The following is a 23,827-nucleotide window of genomic DNA, read 5'->3' as shown; positions in this document are numbered from 1 at the left end:
TGTGACTTATACCCTTTTGTTCAGGAGATTGAGAGATCTGGGATTAGTTCGGCCGAGGATTTTGATTCCTGTAGAACAGCAGCGGAGGCTTCCAAACTATGACGAGAATGCCAGGTGCGAGTTCCATTCTGAGGCACCCGGGCACAGTGTTGAGGGTTGTAGGGCTTTCAAGCATGTTGTCCAAGACTTGGTGGACTCCAAGATCATCGGTTTGGCACAAATCATGGAGGGGGATGTCAACCCTGTACCCAGGCAGGGTCCTGTAAAGATGAAGATGGTGAAGAAGGTCAAGAAAGGAATGGAGATGACTGAGGAAGATCAGTTAAAGGTTCCCATGTCTGTGGTCCCAGAACCTCTGGTGCAGGATGGAGTCTTCCCTGTGGTTGATAATTGCTGTGCGGCCGTTGCCACAGAGGGGTGTGTATTGATGGGAGACACGACCCAGAAGATGAAAGAAGTAGAAATGGACATTGGAAAACTTGAAATACCCAGGCAAGCAATCGAAACCGTCCAGGTGGAGAGCGCTCTTGTCGTCGAGAAAGAGAAGAAGTTGTCCATTTCCTCCTATAAACAAGCTCTAGAGGTGGTGAAGAACCAAGAGGCCCGAGGTTGGGGCAGGATCATCGACATAGTGGTAAAGGCAGACATGTTCGGGATTGGTTATCCAGATCAAGAGTCGTCTAGACCAAACAGAGGACGTCGTCCACCGTACATCTTTGTCAGTGCAGGAATGATGGATTCTGATCATGCTTGTTCAGTGAGTGAAGAGATCGACCGCGACCGCGAGCTCGAGCTGTGGATAAAGTCGTGCGTACCAGGCAACTGGAAGGCCTCCAAAAGCATTACTGTCGCTCATCCGGAAGTGTAGTATTTCTGTTTTAATTTTGTTTGCATGAAAGCCATACGTTTTGCCCGAAACGTACTGGTCCATTGTAAGGGCCATCTCATGTGTTTCATTTTGCAACGTTTTGCATCAGTAATAAATGGATGTTTTTGTGTTTAAAAGCGGTGTTCCCTGTTTTTCATTTTTTACAGTTTTAAAATAAAAATAAAAATGGCAATGTTTTTCGTTTTTCTTTCGAACTTGTCTCGTTCCAACCTTAAAAGTGATTACCCTCCTGATCTCATCGATAACAATTTGGTTACACCTTTGTATGACTTCGACAATTCGATCTATCATGCCGAAGGAGAAGGCGAAGAAGATTGTGATTTGTTGGAATTAGCCGGGTCGTTGAAACCAGAGGAGAAGGTGATTCAACCGCATGAGGAGTGCTCAGAATTGTTGCTCCAAGCACCGCCGAAGTCAGAAAGTGAATATTGAGGCCGCTTCAGATGCAGGTCAAGAACAGGATGGTATATGTGCGCCTGGTTGTATCTAGATACACCAAGGTAGGATGCCAATGTTGTGGAGGCACGAGTTACCATGGAGAGAAGACTGTCCTCCAGGGAAGCGGAAACCGGTGTTGAAAGATGAGAATGTGTGTGGACTGTCGAGATGTGAGCTGAGCTAATCTGAAAGATGAATTCCCGGTACGTCACAACGAGGTATTGGATTGGTTATAATGCTCAGTTTATCTTCATGGATGGCTCCTTGGCCGAGACCAGATTGAACTGTTGCCAGATGATATGACGTAAACCATGTCCATCACACAAGGGGCACCTTCTGGTTATAAGGTGATGTCGTTCAGTATCGAGAAGGCCGGTGCCAAGTATCAGAAGTCTAGGGTGACTTTGTTTCATGATATGATTCATCGTGAAAGCAAATGCCATGTTGATGACATGATGGCAAAGTCCCAAGCAGAAGAGGGGCATCCGGTGGATTAAGTTGTTTGACAGGTAGAGATAACTCATACTGTTGAGTTCGAATTAGCGCACTTATGGAGTGCAGTCCAGCAAGCTGCCGAGGCATGTTGCAAACGAAAGAGGAGTCGAGGTCGATCCTGCAAAAAAAAAAAAAAAAAAAAAAAAAAAAAAAAAAAGGAGTAGCAGGAACCTTTGATTCTGATACCTTCCGGGGAAGAAACGACTGCTAATCTGAGGGGTCTATGAGGCGCGTATTGAGTCAGTATGACTAGTCTTGTCGAAAAGAGCACGCAATTTACCTAAGCAAAAAGTTTATAGACTGTGAAACAATATACTCACTGCTCGAGAAAACTTGATGTACTTTGGCATAGGCTGCTCGCCGATTGAGACAGTGTATGCTGGTTCATACCATCTTGTGGATGTCCAAAATGGATCTGATCAAGTATGTGCTTGGGGAGCTAGCATCGAACGGACGGGTTGTGAGAGGGCAAGTGATGTCAACTGAATACGATATTCAATATACCTCCCAGAAAGCAACCAAGAGGAGGGTATTGTATGGTTATCTCGCCCAACAACCCACTGATGATTGTCAACCAAGGAAGTCTGAAGTCCCTGATGAGGACATCTCGAGGTACTCGAATCGAAAGATTGAGAGTGACCGATCCCGGAGGAGGGGCCTGACCCCGAATCCGAATGGGTTTAGATGTCTGATGGGGAGAGTTTAAAGAGAGTGAGCTAGTGCTTCCCTGATAACATGTGAACGCACCAATGTTAGTGGCTGAGTACGAAGTTGGTATCCTGAGTGTCGTACTTTGGTACGTGCATCTACTGGGGCAACGTCTTCCTCATGCGGTATGGGATGGAAGTGATATGGCCTGCTGGAGGCTAGATTTCATTGTAAAGAGTCCGGATGGATGAGAAGTTAGAAAAGGGCGAGTGGATGAGAACTCGGTATAACGCGTTGAGCCTGGTTGGGAAAAGAGGCTGACAGTTACTTGTCATGGGGCAGTTGTACCCAGTAAATGAAGCGTGTTGTTGACCGAGAAGTGCGACCTCGTGGGTAGCATGGAAGAGATGTGGTGTTGAAAAGGATCCTTCCTCCTCAAGACGATCGTGGGGCAAGTGGGTAAACAATTATGAATGTCCGTTCGTGGTCAAAGAGGGTTTTCTCTGACAGAGCCTTGTCGCTGACGACCACGGATGATGAGGATTTTCCATCCCCTGTGAATGCGGACGCAGTTAAAAGATACTTCGTGAAAAAGAGGCCTGCTGGACAAAAAGAATAAAAGAGTCCAGGCAAAAAGGGCATCCCGGCGAACCAAAAAAAAAAAGAGAGAAAAGGTTCGGGCAAAAGTTAGGGATAATAAATGAAAAGAACTGTACACCCGGCAAGTCGAAAACCCCACAAGGGCGACTTGGGCAAAAAAGGGTATCCCGGTGGACTGAAACCCGAAAGGGCGGTCCAGGCAAAAGAGGGAATGAAACGAACAACTGCGTCTAGCATGATCGTTTGTGCTCATGATGACTTGGAGAATCTCCGACAGAGACCGATCGGAAGCGTTTTGTTCAGAAGACAGAAAGTGCGGAAAGTCTTGAGGACATATGGGGTGTAACTGAGTTGGAACCCGATGAGATCACAGTTTCACGTTGCCATTAGGATAGATTTTTTCCTTTTATGTGCAATCACCTCTTTCCAGGGTTTGCTTCCTGTGTGTTGCTCGGTTGTGAGCCATCTTTTATTCCAGTCAATAAAGCGTGTGTTCGGTCAAATAAATTTTGTTTTTGTGTCATTACCGTTTTGATTACGAAAACATCCGTTTATTTTGATAAGAATATTTTCATTTTGAAACATAAAGGTCCCTTCCGATGCATGCTTATGAGGTTGAAATCTGGAAATCTTATTCGGAAGTTTGAGTGACTTAGGCGTTGAAATATCGGAACACCTGGGGCATACCTGGGGCGCGTTTTTATCTAACGATCTCTGCTGCAGAGCCTGATCAGGGGAAAGAGATAGTTGAACGGTGAAGAGACAGTGAAGGATTACGACGACAGTCCTGGAAAGTTAATCAAGAAGACTCTTCAAAGTCTAAGGACCGGAAAGTTTGTATGAATCCCAGGAATTCGATCTTCGTGGGATGAATCAGAGGAGTCTAGGCGAGTCTGGGTGTTCTCATAAGAGGAAAGCCGACACTGTGGGTGGACGATGGATGCCGCTGTTCGGCGACTCGACAGGTGTTCCGTGTCCAGTAAGCTGTATTTCCCCAGTAGGTGTGAGAGGGTTACCTCCCTAACAGATTCAAGATCAGTGTCTCCTCAGCGAGCCTAAAGGTTACTGCCTTCCCAGTAGGGTTTGTGTTGATGGTTTTCCCTCAGCGAGGTCCCCAAGCGGATCGGGTTCGGAGAAAATCATCCCCAGTAGAGATAAGAATGGGTTGCCTCCCCTAGCAGGATAATCTCCAAGCAGTTCAGGTTCGATGGAGTGCATCCCCAGCAAGGTTTGTCTTTCCCCAGCAGGATGGAAGTTGACATGGTTATAGGATCCTCAGCACAATTCCTGGAGTTCCCCGGTGTTGTCTCTGGAGGAGACGTGTGTTTATGCATTCATCATTTAGATAAGCATAGCATATTGCATCATTAGTGCATAGCATTTCCAGGATCATGGGGCATTGTGTAAAACAAAAAAAACTCATGCATCAACATTGCAAACATATCCATTAGCCCTAGGCCGTGGTGACCAACCGAGTTTGGGTTGTTGGAAAGAGTTTAGCATCGCGCCATTGGATCGGCTTCAGAATTGGGTTCATCAGCATGGTTGAGAAGTTGGTGTTTTCCCAACAAGTGACTCCTTAGTTGAGTGGGTATCCCCAGCAGTGTTACTCCCCGAGGTTGGCAGCATCTTGCAAGCTTGGGTCCATTCCCTTAGCAGAAGTGGGTGTGTCTGATCTCTCCACGTAGAGTCTACCCCTTAAGCAGAAAGTGTCTACCATTTCCTTCTGCGCTCCCCACTGAGTTACATCCTCGTGGATGACGGTTGTTTCCGTTCCCTCCCTAATGGGATGGGTTTTCCCTATTGAGTTCTTTCCTCATTAGGATGAGTCCTGATTCAGTCTGCCTTTTTGGATCGATCCTAAACTGGCTTCCTGTTGGCTGTCGCCCGTGCTTCCCTGGGGCATAAATGAATAGTCGCTCATTAACCGGCACTCATTCATCTTATCCTCGGCAGACTTTGTGGCTTCTACCAACGAACCGGTAGTTGTAAGTCCTATCTTTGTGGTTTTCTACCTACTAACTGGTAGTTGTAAAATCCCACTTTCATCCCCTAGCAGAGGTAACCGTTGTGGTTCATTCTGATTGTTGGCGGATTTTGTGGTCTTCTACCTACTACCCGGTAGTTGTAAATCCTTTTTTCTCGCTCGGTCTCTCAGCAGACTGTTTGTGGCTTCTACCAACGAACCGGTAGTTGTAAGTCCTATCTTTGTGGTTTTCTACCTACTAACTGGTAGTTGTAAAATCCCACTTTCATCCCCTAGCAGAGGTAACCGTTGTGGTTCATTCTGATTGTTGGCGGATTTTGTGGTCTTCTACCTACTACCCGGTAGTTGTAAATCCTTTTTTCTCGCTCGGTCTCTCAGCAGACTGTTTGTGGCTTCTACCAACGAACCGGTAGTTGCAAGTCCTATCTTTGTGGTTTTCTACCTACTAACTGGTAGTTGTAAAATCCCACTTTCATCCCCTAGCAGAGTTAACCCTTTGTGCTCATCCTGGTCGAGGACTGGTTACTTTTCTGTGGTTTTCTGCCTACAAACCGGTAGATGTAATCCCCTCTTTGTGGTATTGATAGTCTTGTCCCCTTTGGATACTTGCCCTGATCAAGCAGTATTGTCCCCAGTGGGTCTTCCCCTTTCTTTTGGGTATTTGCTCCGAGTTAGCCACTTTATCCTCTTTTGATTGGTCATCTTTTGCATGCCTGGTCCTGGTACCCTAATGCCTTTCTTTTTGGTCGATTATTCATTTAACAACCTGCAACCCGGTTATGGATAATCTTCCATGCGAGTGTATTATCTACGTTTTGACGGCTACAGATAATATATCTCATGCACTCTTTGGTCAATCTTTCGATTGTTATCCCCAGCTTGGGTCTTTGGCATGCGTGCCGGCTCACGTATCACTGTTTTGTTATCTTCGCCGATGATGATAGACATGAAGTTTTCCCGGTATCCAGACCGAAGTGGCATTCAGGCCAGTTTCCGATTTCCAGATCGAAGAAGTTCTCAACAATCAAGACGAAGAACTTGTGGCATTCAGGCCAGTTCCCGGTATCCAGACCGAAGTGGCATTCCAGGCCAGTTCCCGGTATCCAGACCGAAGTGGCATTCAGGCCAGTTTCCGATTTCCAGATCGAAGAAGTTCTCAACAGTCAGGACGAAGAACTTGTGGCATTCAGGCCAGTTTTCCTGGTATCCAGACCGAAGTGGCATTCAGGCCAGTTTTCCCGGTATCCAGACCGAAGTGGCATTCAGGCCAGTTTTCCTGGTATCCAGACCGAAGTGGCATTCAGGCCAGTTTTCCCAGTATCCAGACCGAAGTGGCATTCAGGCCAGTGTCCGATTTCCAGATCGAAGAAGTTCTCAACAGTCAGGACGAAGAACTTGTGGTGTTCAGACCAGTTTTCCCGGTATCCAGACCGAAGTGGCATTCAGGCCAGTTCCCGGTATCCAGACCGAAGTGGCATTCAGGTCAGTTTCCAATTTCCAGATCGAAGAAGTTCTCAACAGTCAGGACGAAGAACTTGTGGTGTTCAGACCAGTTTTCCCGGTATCCAGACCGAAGTGGCATTCAGGCCAGTTTTTTTGGATTTCCAGATCAAAGTGGTGTTCAGACCAGATTTCCGGTGATCAGACCAACATTGATACTCTCATATTCCTATGCTTAGTGTTCAGACTAATGTGCGGCGTTCAGGCCGTGGGTATTCCTGTGTTACCATTTATTTTGGTGTCCAGGTCAACTTTCTGTTTCGGTATTCAGGCCGATTTTCACCGTACCAGATGGATTCTTCTGGGATTGCTTCTTTGCCGATTCCGACAGACATGGTTAATTATTTCATAGGGATTCAGGATCAAAATCCGAGTCTTCTTAGTATTTAACCATCTCCCACTATGATCATATGAAAAGTGTCCTGCCTCATATTCTCTAGTTGAAGACGCTTAAATAGGGGCAACTGTCATACCCCGATTTTGCTCTTGAATTTTTTATGTTTGTTTAGCATGCTTGGCCTAACCTAACTTTGGTTTTACATGAGGATTGGTTTTGATCCAAAGTCATGGTGTTGTGATTGTAGATACCTCTATGGTTTGGGTCATCTGAACAACCAACCTTCTTGTGTCACAAGCCAATTGCCAATCACACCATTTGATTCATGAATATCCCTTTCAAATCCTAATCTTATACCATCATTTCATGGCCTGGTTAACGCACACTACCAGTCAAGTCATGTTCTTTTCAAAGTCAAGCATTCAAGTCATAAAATAAACTCATGTCCATATCCAAATTACGCCAAAGAAACCAATCACACATACAAAAAAAAAACCTGTAAATAATATAACCATGACCCTTTAGTGTTGAAGAAAAATCTCTAATCATCTTCCATTGCCATTGGACAAAATTTAGTTTTTGGTTTTGACACAAATAAAAGGTTTCATTTTTATTCTTACACTGATGGCACCGAATTCAGTTACAATTTCAACTGACAAAACCAATGATTTCACTTTGTTACAAGTTCATGATTTGGATTCTCCAATCTTTCAAAAGAAGCAAGAAAAACTAGCACGCTTCAGTTCTTTGTTTCCTGAGAAGGTGTGCTTCAATCTACCAAAGCTGAATGTGAGTTTTGAACATAGCAAGCATGGTCTTTCTGTTGAAAATAATATCACTGGCATTCAATTTAATAGCATCAAATCACGTTCCAATAAGGCTATTGGGGAGAGTACTCGCTTTCATTTTCAACTGGAGTTCAGAGAAATTCATCTTCTTAGAGAAGCCGGCGCTCCCGTCCTGGAGATAACAAAGGTGAATTTGATCTGCTTTGTCTATGTCCCAGTGCAGTCAATCTTACTTGCTAGAGCTGAAACTGAAATCAAACTTGGACATTTTCAATGCAACATCATAATGAGCAGATTGAAACCTTGGTTGCTGGATGTGAAGTCGCATCAAGTATGATTGACGGAATAATATATCTGGATGGTGAGAAAGATCAGAAAATCAGCTCCTTCTCTGTTATTCCTGATGAATTTTTTGAGGATATGGAGTCTGTATGGAAAGGTCGAATAAAAACAATCCACATAAATGATGTACTTACTTCTGTGGACAAAGCAGCTGAGGCCTTGGATTTAACAGTCACTGAAGATTTCACTCCCGTAGTTTCTAGAATAAAAGCTTTCGTATCTCCACTTAAAATTCTTAAGGGAGAAATATCTTATTCTCGGGATCAGGAAGCAGTGTGGTTCAAGGGTAAAGGCTTTATACAAAATATATGGGCTGGTGGCCCTGGAGAGGAACCCATTAAACAGCTTAAGCATGCTTTAGATTCTAAAGGTAAAAAGGTAGGTGAGGAATGGTTTACAACTATGAAGATGGACGCTGCCTTATCAAGGTACCATGAAGCAAATGCCAAGGCAAAAACTAGAGTTTTGGAAGTTCTAAGGGAACTTGCTGCTGAACTGCAATCCCATATAAACATCATTGTATTTTCTTCCACATTGCTTGTGATCACCAAAGCTTTATATGCTCATGTGAGTGAAGGGAGAAGAAGAAGTTGGGTTTTTCCTACAATAGTTGAGTCCCAGAAGCTTGAGGATGGGAAGCAATCCAATAAAAACCGTGAGATGAAGATAGTCGGTTTATTACCATATTGGTTCAACATAGCAGAAGGAGGTGCCGCGCATAATACTGTTGATATGAAATCATTATTTCTATTGACAGGGCCCAATGGTGGTGGTAAATCAAGTTTGCTTCGGTCAATTTGTGCTGCTGCACTACTGGGGATATGTGGACTTATGGTTCCTGCTGAATCAGCCATAATTCCATATTTTGATTCCATCATGCTTCATATGAAGTCATATGATAGTCCAGCTGATCACAAAAGTTCATTTCAGGTGGAGATGTCCGAACTTCGATCCATCATGGCTGGAACCTCTAAAAAGAGCCTTGTACTTGTTGATGAAATATGCCGAGGAACAGAAACTGCAAAAGGGACTTGTATTGCAGGCAGCATTATTGAAAAACGTGATAAAATTGGTTCATCATTGATTGCTCAAGCAGCAGATGTGCCAACCCTTCCATGGAGTGGTTCACATGTGAAAATTCCTCCTGAAAGCTCCTTGAGTAGTATTCCTGATGAAATTTACCGGGCAGCATGTGTTTATACAACAGAGGAAGCAATTGCAAGTTGTCAAGTCGTTGGATACCCTGCAATGATCAAGGCATCTTGGGGTGGTGGTGGTAAAGGCATAAGAAAGGTTCATAATGATGATAAGGTAAGGGCATTGTCAAGCCAAGGTTCACAGTCTGAAAAATGGTCCTGTTCCAAGCTGTCATGCGAAGCTCCTCGTGATTAAAATGGGAAAGGAGAGAAAGAGCTGCAGTTTTATGCCGTTACAGGTGTTGGTTTCCAAAGCTATCATGTGGCCGCTGGATTATGTTGCTGCATTTCCTGCAGCTGGTATGCTTAGGCCCATTTTGTTGTTGTAGCGTCCGCGGTTGAGGTAACTGTTATATCAATTTTCATCTGCACGGCAGTTTCCATATATGTATTTCCGGGGGTTATAGTCATCAAGTTGGACAGTGATGATATTGCTGCTTCCTGTTCTAGAAGATTAGCACTACTCAAAACCCTGCTAACACCTACAAAAACACCATCCTGCGTTAAGTCCCAATGAAGGCAGAAGCAAATACGGTAGTTCCATTCCGTTATTCAACAATGTCAGCATCAAATTGGTTCTCGCAATCGGTTTCTTCACATTCTTCATCATCTTGTTTTTCATTCGGCATCTCGTCAATTCCGTTGCGGAACCTCACTGTCTAATGAGCTGAAATATAAAGAACAAGCATTTGATGAAAAGATTGAGAAAATTTTCAATTTGGCTGAGAAGGTGGACTCGGAATCCATTTCTGTTGGTAATGCTGCCGTTGGAAGCTTATTAGACGGCATTGACTACTTCTATGGCCAGTCAAAAATCGCTCTGTCAAGAACCCTTAATTTTAGGAAACATGTTGATTATGTATCATATTGGCCTGCTGAGCCTTACACAGCGGTACCAAGTCGGTCTTTCTTTCCAAGAGGATTTTTATGAGATGAAGGTTTTCATCAATTTCTAATCTGGTGTTGGGATATTCATATTTCATTGGATATCATTGGACACTGGTTAGATATGATGAACATTGATGGATGGATACCACGCAGACAAATTAGGGAAATTGAAGCATCATTTGAAGCAGCCAAGTCACGCCCTATTCACGCGACTAAAAAAGGATTTGTATCCTGTTGAGTTCATGCCATTGTTGCCTAATATTGATAGATATCCCACAAATACAGTTTGATATAGGAACAGAATTAGTCCCGATCCTATATTTTTTTTTTGACGCCAGAAGCTACATCAGTGGGAGGCTTTTATGCCATTAACAGACGAGGCCAGGTGTTACTGGCTACCGTTAATGAGCAAACAATTGTGAATTTTGTCAGTGGTCAATTAAACAATTTGGAGCTAGCAGTAAGTCTTGCCAAGAGAGGAAACCTTCCTGGTGCTGAGAAGCTGGTAGTGGAACGTTTCCATGAACTATTTGCTCAAACAAAATACAAAAAAGCAGCTGAGCTTGCTTCTCAGTCTCCGCAAGGAATCCTTCGTACACCCGATACCGTTGCCAAATTTCAGAGTGTTCCTGTACAAGCTGGGCAAACTCCACCACTGTTGCAGTATTTTGGAACTCTTTTAACAAGAGGAAAGCCGAATGCCTTTGAATCGCTGGAATTGTCACGGCTTGTTGTGAATCAGAATAAGAAAAATCTTTTGGAGAATTGGTTGGCAGAGGACAAGTTTGAGTGCAGTGAGGAGCTTGGAGATCTTGTGAAGATTGTGGACAACGATCTTGCTTTAAAAATATACATCAAAGCCAGAGCCAACTCCAACGGTTCTACTTCAAAACAAGAACATGAGCAAAGGTTACTGCAGCAACATTGTAGAACCAACACAAGGCCAAATGCAAACCTCACACGCCCTGTAAAACTAAGTCTGAATGGCATTGGAGCAGGTCCCCAAATCATTCTGCAATGCAAGGATTCACCTACCAAGCTGTGAACCATGAGCCAACCTCAGCATATTCGACCCACAAGTCACCGAAGACCAAATCCAGAGGGATCTGTCAATGAACAAACTTGATTGGGACCATCCACTCCACTTGTAACTGATTTTCGCTCCACTTGTAACCGAAATTCACTGCAGTAAAAAGTGGAGAATTACTCAAAGCAGTAAAATTCAAAATCCAGAAATTCCCAAATTGGAATTAAAACAAAAACAGAGAGGAATGCTCAGATGCTCAGATTACCTGTCTCAAATCCATACACCATAGGGGTCAATCCAGTTTCTGAACATCAAAAGTGCTTTGCAGAGTTACTCTTCTGGATTACCAAAGGCACCTTTGAAACCCTAATTCACAGAAATATAAAAGGAGAGAAATCAGTAAGAGAGGAGGGGATTTTTTTGAAGAAAACAACAGAAACAAGGAGGCGAAAAATCTGAGAGGAAACCTAAAGTCCCAAATTCGTTTACCTGGAGGCCAGTTTCTTCGCATCCTTCACCACCACTGCAGTGACACTCTGTAAGGACCTCTCTTCCTCTCTCTTTATGCTTGTTGTTTGATTTTTTTGTGAGAGCTGAGAGTGATTAAAAAGGGTTCGTTTGAGTACATTTGAGAGACGTTTGGGTAAGTTTGAGGGATAGTGATTCTGAGAGCAGGGAGAAATCTTCGCTTGAGAGAGTTTGTAGAGAGCGTGAGAAAGTTCGAGGGTAGCGCTTGAAAGCGAATGAGAGATTATGAGAAGCGAGTGAGGTTAAGCGAAGGGAGGTGACGACTAAGAGCAGAGAAAGATCTCGATTTAGAGATGCTGGGGTAGAAGGCCATTGTTGGGGAAGGTTGAGCTCGTGAGGTGGGGGAGAAGAGAGGAAGACGAGTTCCTGTCTCCATTTCGTTTTTTTTTCTTTTTTTTAAAATTTTCTTTTATTATCTAATTTATTTTGTTTTTTAATACAAAAACCATAAAAATATTTATCTTGTTTTTTTATTTTTTATTTTTAAATCTTTTTATTTTTTTTATCCCGGTTCATATATTTAACGTAGTATCTTAGTAGCAGATAATGATGAGTGGCCTGGTGGAGAAGGGCAGGGTTCATATTCTTGAGTGGGGTGGGTTCAATACTCATGCGTGGCATTTTTTTTGGCATTTTATTTCTTTTAGCTATATTATTTTTTTTTTTTATTTTTTTATTTTTTATTTTTTTATTTTTTTTTTTATTTTTTTTCTTTTAGCATCTTAGTTTCTTTTTATGTTTATGCCTTTATTACACTCATATGTTTCATTTTGTTAATGATGTGAAGTTGTTGTATTTAGTTCAAATCCACTTTTTCAAACCTTAAAAATCATACTTTTCTCGATTTAATATCGAGCCCCTTTTTTCACACCCTCGTAAGTCGATCGCTTTTTAAGCATCGCCGTCGACCTCACATAGCTTACTCTTGGGCTTTCTTACAATGAGCCGGTTTCTTTGCACTTACACTCATACATTGTTTAATGCTTTATTATTTCATTCTTTGATTATTTGATTTGATTATATACTTGTTTATATCTTAATTGTTTGATTAACTGTGGCCTACTTGTATGGTGTATGAGGCATGTATTATTATTGTTTGATTGCCATGACAACCCCCATTCATAACAAATGTACCCCTCTCCCATGAAATGTATAATATTTATTTCTTTCATTCTTTATTCACCTGTTAATACAAGAATTAAAATGAACACTCGATAACCATTTCAAAACAAGATTAAAACCTCGATCCAACGTCGAGTAATCATTTTTCAAAACCTAACAGAACCAACACGTATTCATCCACCCTTTTGTAAGCCGATTGCTTTATGCATCGCCATCAACCTTGTAAGTCGATTGCTTCATGCATCGCCATCTACCCTTATCCCTAACACTTCTCCTTGCTCCATTCGTCGATTCTTGTTCCGATTAGGTAACACCCATTAGATAGAACCCTTTGCATGATAACATAAGGTAGGATTCCCATATCCTTTTGTATCATAACATAGGTAGAATTCCCATATTCTTTGCATGCTAACATTAGGTAGATATTCCCATTTGTAAATCCTAACACTTAAGTACACATTGCATGACAACTTTAGGGCAGAGCTTCCCCACTTCTAGACCTTTCCGAGCGTCTCCGATCTTGTGGCATGTAGTCCGTTCTATTGCAAAGAGGTAACTGCCTAAGACTCGATTCAGCGAGCTGCGACACCTACTGCCAGGACGTGAACACATTGCCCACTCTCCTTTGACACAACTGGTGTCCTCCTTTTCTAAGTCCATGTTCAGATGGCAACCCCTAGTTAGGGGAACTACATCGCCCTGATCCTTGTTCCAGACGAGGTATGTAGGCAGGTGGTCGTGCGAGACCACTCCGGGCAACTTTTTTCCTTTTTGCGTGTGTTTGTTTGACAATTGCTAGGCTCGAGTTCCCGACTCCTTGGCAATCTGTTGTTTGTTGTTCTTGTTGTGTGCTTGGAAGTTGATGTAAGTCCATCGAGTGGCATTCGGGTTCCAGTGTGGGTTTGTTGGGTTCGGATGCTGATGTAAGTCCAGTGATTGGCAGTCAGGCTCCACGTTTGCCCTTTTGTGTGTGTTTTGGTTCGGATGCTGATGTAAGTCCAGTGATTGGCAGTCGGGCTCCATGTTTGCCACCTTTTTGTGTGTAGGTGCCATGTTCAGATGGCAATCCCTATGTAGCCGAACTACGGCAACTCTGATTCTCATGTTCAGATGAGATACGTAGGCACAAGATGCAATGTCTTGCCGAGTTTGACTAACGACTAATAACTAATCCTTGTTTGCTTTCGCCCTCGTTGTGATCCTTTCCCTCGCCCTCGTTGCGATCGAGACCTTCCTTTTCTCTTGCCCTAGTTGCAATCGAGACCTTTTTCCCGTAGTTAGTTTGAACTACGTTTTTCTCTGATTCTCATTCCCGATGAGATACGTAGGCATAAGACGTGACGTCTTAGCGAGCACACATTTCTTTCACCCATAGGTAGCCGAGCTACGAAGACTCTGATTCTCATATTCGGATGAGATACGTATGCAATAGATGCGACATCCGTGCGAGTCATTTTCTTTGACCCTTTCTTTTAGTAAATAGTACATTAGATAAACATACACCCTTTTAGACAAGGAACAAACAAGAGTGGATCCCGTAGAGTACTACGGATGCGTAGGGGTGCTAATACCTTCCCTTCGCATAATCGACTCCCGAACCCAAGATTTGGTTGCGAGACCTTGTCTTTTCCTTTCCTTTCTCCAGGTTTACTTCGAGCGTTTCCTTTCCCTCCTTTGGGATAAATAACGCACGGTGGCGACTCTTCTGTCATTTTTTCTTTCGCCGGTTGTTTTTTCGCACCTCCGTATTTTTCGGGCTGCGACAAGTTGCTGATTCTACAACCAAGGCCGAGTATATTGTTGCCTCAAGTGCAGCAAAGGAAGTTGTTTGGATCAAAAAGTTCATTAGTGAACTTGGCATAGTCCCTAACATTTTGGATCCCATTGGTCTCTATTGTGATAACAATGGTGCTACCGCACAAGCTAAGGAGCCTAGATCTCACCAATGATCCAAACACATACTTAGGCGTTATCACCTCATTCGAGATATAATAGATAGAGGAAATGTGAAAATATGTAGAGTACTTACACTTGACAATATTGCTGACCCACTGACAAAGCCTCTTGCGCAGCAGAACCATGATGGCCATACTAGATCAATGGCCATTAGGGGAATGCCTGATTGGCTCTAGTGCTAGTGGGAGATTGTTGGTGTAAGCCCTAGAGGCCAATACTTTTGGTACTTGTATCGAATTATTTATTAATAATAAAAAGGCTTTTTCTTTATTATGTTTGTTTAATAAAGTCCCTGAAATATATAGTCTGTTTAATGTATCGAGTGTGACTTGATCATGAGAGCATATTAAACATAGGGACACTATTCTTAAAGTATCCGTAGTAGAGCTTTATTGTGAAGTGGAATAACATTAAAGCATTAAGACTATTACGTTTGTAGACTGATGATCACATCTCATGGATCATGGATAAAGAGTTATCAAGTCTTAAACATAGGTATGAATATTAAGAGTAATATTTATACCGGATTGACCCGCTATGTGAATACTATATAGAAAGTTATGCAAAGTTTCATAAGTTATTCTTATGGTGATAATGGTGTATGCCACTCTTCGACCTGAAACCACTATGGACCCTAGATGTAGAGTCGAGTGCTTTGTTGCTGATCCAACGTTGTCCGTAACTGGATAACCATAAAGACAGTTGATGGGTACTCCACAAAGCATGCTGAGGGACATGAGTGTCCTAGATGGAATTTGCCCATCCTAAGTAATATGGTAAATGTCTATGGGCCCAATATTGAACTGGACAAGGATGACACGGTCTATACCTTGTGTTCAATATAGACATAAGGGCAAAGGGGTAATTATACACATAATCATTATCACACGAGGTTTTGTCAGATCACATGACATTTTCGTGTCTTGGGTAGCAGTGATGTGTTGCTAGATACCGCTCACTGTTTATTATGTTAAATGCGTGATTTAATATAATTGCCAACGCCGCGAAAACCTATAGGGTTACACACAAAGGACGGATTGATGAGAAATTGAGTAACTAAGGAACACCGTAAGGTACGGTGCACTTAAGTGAAAGACGAAATTCGATAAGGTACCAAATACTTAAGTGATTTTGGCATATTATGAGATATGGGCCAAAACACACTTAAGTGGGCTTTTTAGCTTGAAGCCTACACAAGTGGTTCTATAAATAGAACCCTTGGGTAGAAGCATTGTCACTCAGACTAACACTCAAGTGAAAACTTGGAATTTCATTTCCCTCTCTCTCTCTCACTCAAAGCCTTCATTCGTACCAGCTAGCACTGAGATTGAAGGAACCCGTTCGTGTGGACTGAGTAGAGACGTTGTCATCGTTCAACGTTCGTGATCGCCACGAGAGGTAACGATTCTATCACTGATCATGCCCATTCGTAAGGATCACTAAGACCCCACAGGATGAGAACCCCAATGGCCAAGACAGGATGACCAGTTACTTAAACTTATTTATTTTTCCTCAAGCCTGAGTTTTGATTTCACACATGTAACAATCCCATCCACATGATATATAATAATAATAATAATACAATGAAGGAAGTGAAAATAATACAAATAATAATACAATGATGGGTAAAATTTCTGAAGCACAAGAGTGAGTCTCACTCTGTATTCACTAACTTCTGTTCTAAAGTGCAAAACAAATTTGACTCTAAAATCATCAGAGTCAGAAGTGTTCATCGTGGGGAATTTGTAAATAAGTTCTTTGAGGAATTGTTTAATTCAAATGGAATATCCCATGATTTTTCCTTCCCTAGAACTCCACAACAAAATGGAGTTATATAGAGGAAGAGTAAGACATTCCAAGAAATGGCCAGAACCATGATCAATGAAACAAATGTGGCTAAGCACTTTTGGGCTGAAGCAGTAAATACAACGTGTTATATTTAGAATAGAACCTCTGTAAGACTTATTCTGGAGAAGACTCCCTATGAAATGTGCAAGGGAAGAAAACCCAACAATTCTTACTAACATCCTTTTGGATGCTCATGCTTTATTCTTAATACTAAAGAACATCTTAACAAGTTTGATTCAAAAGCAAAAAAAGGTATTATGTTAGGATACTCGGAAAGATCTAAAGGCTACAAAATATACAACACAGAAACCAAAATTATGGAAGAATCAATACATGTTAGATTTGATGATAAGCTTGACCCTGGAAAGTCAAAGCTAGTTGAGAAACTTGCATGTTTGGAGATAACTCTTGCAGGTTCTAACGAAAAGACTAAAGCATCAGAAGAAGCTGAGAAATAAAGCGCAGAAGCAACTAAAATCTCAACCATCCAGAAAAGATCAAGAAAAAGCCCAAACATCTCTGAAGAAACTCCTCTGGGATTAGTATCTCTGGTTGAGCCTACTTCTTGTGATGAGGCACTTCAAGACAATGACTGGGTTCTGGCAATGAAAGAAGACCTTGATCAATACTCAAAGAATGACGTCTGGGATCTTATCCCAAAGCCTAAAGGAACTCATATTATTGGAACAAGATGGGTATTCAGAAACAAATTGAAAGAAAAGGGAGAAGTAGTCAGAAACAAGGCACGACTGATGGCACAAGGTTATAGCTAACAAGAAGGAATTGACTACAACAAAACCTTTTCTCCAGTCCCCAGGTTAGAATCCATTCATTTACTTGTTTCATTCGCTGTAAATCACTCCATTAAATTATATCAGATGGATGTTAAGAGCGTATTTTTTAATGGTTATATATCAGAAGAAGTGTATGTTCATCAACCCCCAGGTTTTGAAAACTCTAAATGTCCAGAACATGTATTTAAATTGAATAAATCACTATATCGTCTAAAACAAGCTCCTAGGGCTTGGTATGAAACACTAAGGAACTTTCTTCTAGAACATGACTTTATTATAGGGAAGGTTGACTCTACACTCTTCTGTAAAAACATTAGAAATGATCTCATGATATGTCAGATATTTGGTGATGATATAATTTTGGGTTCAGCTAACCCCTCTGTTTGTCAAGAATTCTCTGAGCTAATGCAGCCAGAATTTGAAATGAGTTTGATGCAAGAACTAAAGTTCTTTTTGGGAATTCAAATTAATCAAGCTTTAGAAGCTACATATGTATATCAAAGTAAATACATAAAAGACATTCTGAAGAAATTCGAAATGGCAGAATGCAAACCAGCAAAGACACCCATGCATCGAACCTGCATTCTAGAGAAAGAAGAAGTTAGTCAAAAGGTTTGTCAGAAGCTCTATCGGGGTAAGATAGGCTCTCTCCTCTATTCGATGGCTACCCGTCCTGACATTCTTTTTAGTGTATGTCTCTATGCCAGATTCCAATCAGATCCAAGGGAATCTCATTTAAGAGCTGTTAAAAGAATCCTAAGGTATATGAAAGGAACTCCTATCCTTGGCTTGATGTATGAGAAAACATCAGAGTATAGGCTTTCTGGATATTGTGATGCAGATTATGCAGGGGACATAATGGAATGTAAAAGCACATCTGGGAACTGTCAGTTCTTGGGAAACAATCTCATATATTGGGCCAGCAAAAGACAGTCAACCATCGCTTTGTCTACTGCAGAAGCAGAATATACATCAGCTTCACTATGCACTACTCAGATGCTCTGGATGAAAAATCAACTAGAATACCTTCAAATATTTGAGGGTAACGTTCCTATCTTCTGTGATAATATTGATGCCATATGTTTAAGTAAGAGCCATATCTTGCACTCTAGAGCTAAGCACATAGAAATAAAACATCATTTTATCAAAGACTACGTTCAGAAAGGGGTAATATCTTTAAAATTTATTGATACAGACCATCAATGGGCTGATATTTTCACTAAACCCCTCGCTGAAGATAGATTCTCATTTATTCTGAAACATTTAAAAGCTGAAATTAGCTTAGAATAAAACTAATGTGCTCCTCTGAAATAGCAAAATAAGGCTCTAAAATAACATTTGGTATTTGGATCTGACTCTGATACTTCTACCAGTTAGGAGTCATCTGGATCAGAAATCCTCAGGATCCAATCCCTTGGTATTCCTGAAGATCATATAGATTAACATGTGGGGTATCTTGCGTCTAACCTTGGATCTTCTAGACAACTGTCTAGCAGAAATCAAGAGACAGACCCTTGAGATCTCCTCTAGCAGTGTGCTGATTTGGGGATTAGACATCTATCATGGGCTGTAATCATGTCTCCCCTAAGCGTGTCAACTCGTTTTATGTGCCATCATTAATTTTCTAACTTCTCAACTGCTCCTAACGCTGTCGTTTTTCATGCTTTCCATTTTGTATTTATATGTTTCACAATTCACAATTTCACACATTAGACTCGCAGCCTACACAAACCTCCTTCCTTCTCAGTTCATCAGTTCATCATCTTCATCAAGTTCATCAACTTCCTCATGGATTCTCAACAACAATTTGTCTACAACTACTCTCAACAAATAGAATCAATAGAACTTCTCAACAAACAATTGCTATAACCGGTGTTGTCTCTACCCCAATTTACAAAGAACCACACATTTTGGACCGTGAACCACATATCCATCTTGCCACTCCATTTGATAAGCTTGAAGTCTTGTGTGAATCTTTGGTGGACTTTGACAACATGAAGCGTAATGGAATAGATCTTACTGAGGAACTTAGAATACAAGGGTGGGAAACCTATTTCCAAAGGCTCTACGGTCCGGTCTATACCTATCTGGTAAAAGAGTTCTGGCGCTTTGCACACTCAGATGATCATTACATAGTGTCACATGTTCTGTGGGTAAAGATTTTCATCCTTGATAAGTCCATCGCATCCCTTCTGAACATGGAGAAGACATGAGAAGAAGGATCTACAAAATCAACCCTAGGGAAAATTACTTGTCCCAGGAAATTTACCCAATAATTTTCCAATAAAACGCTGAAGGCAACTCCTCCAAGAACAAGGAACTTCACCAGAACCTCCGAGTCTGGCTGAAGATAATTCTGGGTATCATTCATCACCGCCAAGCGTCTAGCTCTTCTAACTACATCAACACGGATTAGAAGTGCATACTCTACTTCCTTCACAAAGGGCTAAAGCTGAACCTATTAGTGTTGCTCTTTAAATACCTCAGAGACTCTGTCAAAGACACCAGAAACAACGTGAAGCCCGGAATCTACATCCCTCTAGGAAGGCTTATCTCCGACGTTTTGATCGTGAGCGGGTTGGTGGATCATCTGATCCATCACAATCTGATGGAGGATGTCACAGTTGACATTGGCAGACCTCTGAACGCTCGCTATATGCAGAGCATGGGGGTATTTGAACAAATCAGGGTGAAAACCTCATTAGGTACCTTCTGGGAAGCACTCAAGGATCAAAGGAAGATTCCCAACGGCCTCTACCTCTTCTCCAAGATTGATCCTCCAGAAGTTGTGGCACATTATCTGCAGGATCTCGCAAGCCAAGGAGTTGACATCTTAGAGTTCTCTATGGACTGGCATCTTGAGCGTCCACCCAACTTCATGAAGAGACAAAGAGAACCTTATGGGAAGTCGAAGAAGGCTAAGAAAGCAAAACTGGGGGAAACTTCTGCGTCAAGACCTCCGGTCCCTCTGATTGAATCACCAAGTAAGTCTCTGCCTCCTCCTTCTCGCTCTGTTAATTTAAAGAAAATTGCCTCTTCTCTTCCCCAAACCACACCTATATACAACTACTATAAAACCCCACCCTCTACCATTAAACCCTTTGATACTCCAACCTCTATTCCACCATCACCACCACTTCAAACATTAAACCTCTCCACCACAACCTTACCAATATCTGAAGCTGAAATGCTTAACGAATCTATCTCACAAACATCTTCTACACCTTCATCTCCACCTACTAAATTCTATCATCTAACTAAGAACCCTATGACCCTTAATCCCCCACACTAGCTTAGCTTCATGCACGTGTTCTTGCCTTACAACAACAACTTGAACAAGGAATTAACATGCCACCTCCTGAACAGCGAATTCCACCACCATCTGAACAACCACAAACACCACCTTTTGAACAACCACAAACACTACCTTCTGAAAAAATTATCATCCCTACCTCTCAGTCTCCCGCTGATATCACCCAAACACCACCAATGAAATTCTAGTATCAGATATGAGATGTCGAAGGTAATGTCACGACACTAATATCTGAACAATACAAACAGGATAAAAGATAAAGAACAGTAATGCAAGAGATACAAGCAATTTTTAATCCAGTTCGGTGGAAACTCACCTACGTCTGGGGGCTACCAAGCTAGGAAGAAAATCCACTAAAAAAAATAACTTCAAAGACTCTCAGTAAACAACTTCAAGTTACAGTCTTTTCACCTAATCTCTACCCGTGTGACTTCTATCTAAGAACTCTTAGATATGAGATCCTACTCACTCCCCCTCAATCACAGCAGTGATATAAAGTAAGAATTACAATGAAAAGAAGACACTCTTCAAAGACACATACTTGATCTTACTTAAAAGCTTCAATCAAGTAAACACACATTCATGCTTCAAAGCTTATAGTGGACAAATTACAACTCAAAAATCAGCCCAATTCAATCATTTATGGATGAATGAATGGCTTACAATACACATGACCACACAAGACTCAAACCCTTCTTCTCTCTCAATATTTCGTTCATTATTTCTTGTGTATAAAACCAGGTTTTCCGTGTCCTTTATATAGAAGCAATTGGCTGGGCTTGGACATCATAAAACCCTAAAACTATTTTCCATTCATATCTTCTCATGACAGCTGATTATATCTTGTTGGAAAATAAGTCAATCTGGTTGTAATTACTGATTGACTGCGTGTCTAATCATATCTTCAATCATACATAGATTAGCATTAAAAACGCAATCACATAATACATAACATTCAAACTGAATGTTCTGTATACAAATGTCATGACAACACTTGTGAACACTCTAGGTTTTACCAAAATTGCTGCCAACACATAGAACCAACAAACTCCCCCTTTGGATAGTTTTGGCTAAAACATATATCAGTCCATTTGTTCACAAGAGTAAAAAAACATATCAACAGTTAAGCAGCAGCAGAAGTAATAAACCACATATTTACTAGCTATAATAGCAACTAGTAAACACACATTAAGCACATATGTGTTTCTTCTCCCCCTAATGTTCAACACAGACATCTCCTTCAAAAACACCTGTAACATCCATCACCCCATCTGACATCTCCTTTAACATCACCTGTACAACATAGAACATCATTCTGTTCAACATCAGTTGTCATCTATTTATAGCCTAGCTACTTCATAGCACATATTAACTGCAACTCTCCTCTACAACTCTCCCTTAAGCTACTACTTCTCCCCCTTTTTAGTCAAAATAGATCAAAGAGACCAATGAGACAAAATAAATGTCTATTAGTCCAACATGGAATGTCACATAGAATGTTATAACATATCGAATGTTAAAACATATTGTCAGGTGTTACAGAACCACAAATATACACATCTATATAAGCTGAGATAAAAGAAATCTAGAGAAATCACAAAGAGAACACAAAAATTACATCAAGGCATCAAAACAAGACTGCCAAAAAAAACATCAAACTTCAAGGCATCCAGAACAGCAAATCATCATAACAGGGGAACCATCTTCACCACCACTCAGTCAGAGGAGCTAGCATCTTCATTAGCTTCAGATCCAGAACTGCCACTTGATTTATCTTGAGATTCAGACCTCTCACTTGAGGTGTGGGCATCTGTGTCCTTGGCTTGACCAACATTATCCATATCTCCTTGCTCCAAGCTATTAATCAAAACCTCCAGAGCTTCTTTCCTAGCTTTAGCCACCCTTATCCCAGTCTCCAATTCCTTACAGGTCTCTTTCAGTTTAGCAATCAGGCCGCCTTGAGAGGTTGGCTTCTTTATAGTGGATGTCATGACAATGTCATTGACATGACTGCCTTAAAGTAATTTGTAATAAACTGACAATGGAGGTTTTCTTCTACTAGGGATATCACTTGTTCTTAGTATTCCAGGTTGCTGGCTTAGGATTATCCCACAAATTATTGAGGGAAACGCAATGGGCAGCTTCACTGCATTTGTAGAAGCATGTTTGACAATTTGTTCAAACATGAATCTTCCATAATCAAAATTAAGCTTAGTTCCAATAGAAAATATGAGCCTTTCAAGAGCATTTGAGATTGTAGAGATGTGATTTGTTGGTACTCAGTTTGCTGACCCTATCTTATGCAAGATAGCATATTTCACAGTTAATTTTCTAGCAGAGAGATTCTTCTTGCTTGGCCACTCCTTGACCTGTCCAGCAGTTATTTTCCTACAGACTTCATTGTCTGTGGCCTCTAGTTCAACAACACCTTTTGTTCCTCTTCCTAGGAACTTATTGATCACAGTTGGAGAAAACTTCACACACTCTCCTCTAACAAACACCTTACAAAACTCTTTGTTGTTCTTGTCAGCAATGTCCTCAGGGATGTTCACCACAAACTCTTTAACAAGACCTTCAAAACATTGAGACTACCCACTAACTGTTTTCATTAAACCAGCAAACTTGATCAAGTCCATAACCTCATTAACTTCCACAACATCCTTTCCCAGTTCTCTTTCCACAGATACTTTCCTTTGGATTACAAATTTCCACTTGGCTGCACCATCTTCAAGATGGAAGGAAATGTTATCCAGGTGCACAGCAGCAACCTTAGCAGGAGATTTTATAACAGTTGACCTTTTGATAGGAGAGATGTCAGGGACATCGTCTTCAACATCTTCCTCTGAATCAGAACATCCTCTTACCTTTCTCTTCTTTACCTCCACTTTACAACAGTAGCCTTCTTATCAGTTTTGGTTGTCATCATCTCAGCCACATACCTCCCCTTTCTGGTCTTCATTCTCTTTGCAACACTTGGCTTCAAGTGATGAAGCCAATTGTCATCTTCATCATCTGAGCTTTCTTCTTCCAATTCAATCACCTTCTTGCCAGAGTCATGCTTCTTAGATTGAGAAGCATCTACAGATTTCTTACAAGGCAAGGTTTTCCCTAAAGAACACAGTCCTTCTGCA

The 23,827-nt window shown here is 41.4% G+C and overlaps 1 protein-coding gene across 1 annotated transcript; it reads left to right on the top strand.

The window, feature by feature from the left end:
• Positions 1-7,941: 7,941 nt before the first annotated feature.
• On the top strand, positions 7,942-10,435 carry LOC127128112 (DNA mismatch repair protein MSH1, mitochondrial). Its single transcript, XM_051057358.1, has one exon. It carries the CDS (start codon positions 7,956-7,958, stop codon positions 9,414-9,416), a length of 1,461 nt encoding a protein of 486 aa, XP_050913315.1. The 5' UTR covers positions 7,942-7,955; the 3' UTR covers positions 9,417-10,435.
• Positions 10,436-23,827: the final 13,392 nt, after the last annotated feature.

Source organism: Lathyrus oleraceus, chromosome 3, assembly GCF_024323335.1.
Source record: "Lathyrus oleraceus cultivar Zhongwan6 chromosome 3, CAAS_Psat_ZW6_1.0, whole genome shotgun sequence".
Classification (NCBI taxonomy): domain Eukaryota; kingdom Viridiplantae; phylum Streptophyta; class Magnoliopsida; order Fabales; family Fabaceae; genus Lathyrus; species Lathyrus oleraceus.
The sequence above is the reverse complement of the archived record's forward strand: the minus strand, read 5'-3'. Positions and strand labels throughout refer to the sequence as shown.

Excerpts from the sequence above, each read along its gene's own strand:
- LOC127128112 (XM_051057358.1), top strand. The coding sequence starts at position 7,956 with ATGCAACATCATAATGAGCAGATTGAAACCTTGGTTGCTGGATGTGAA.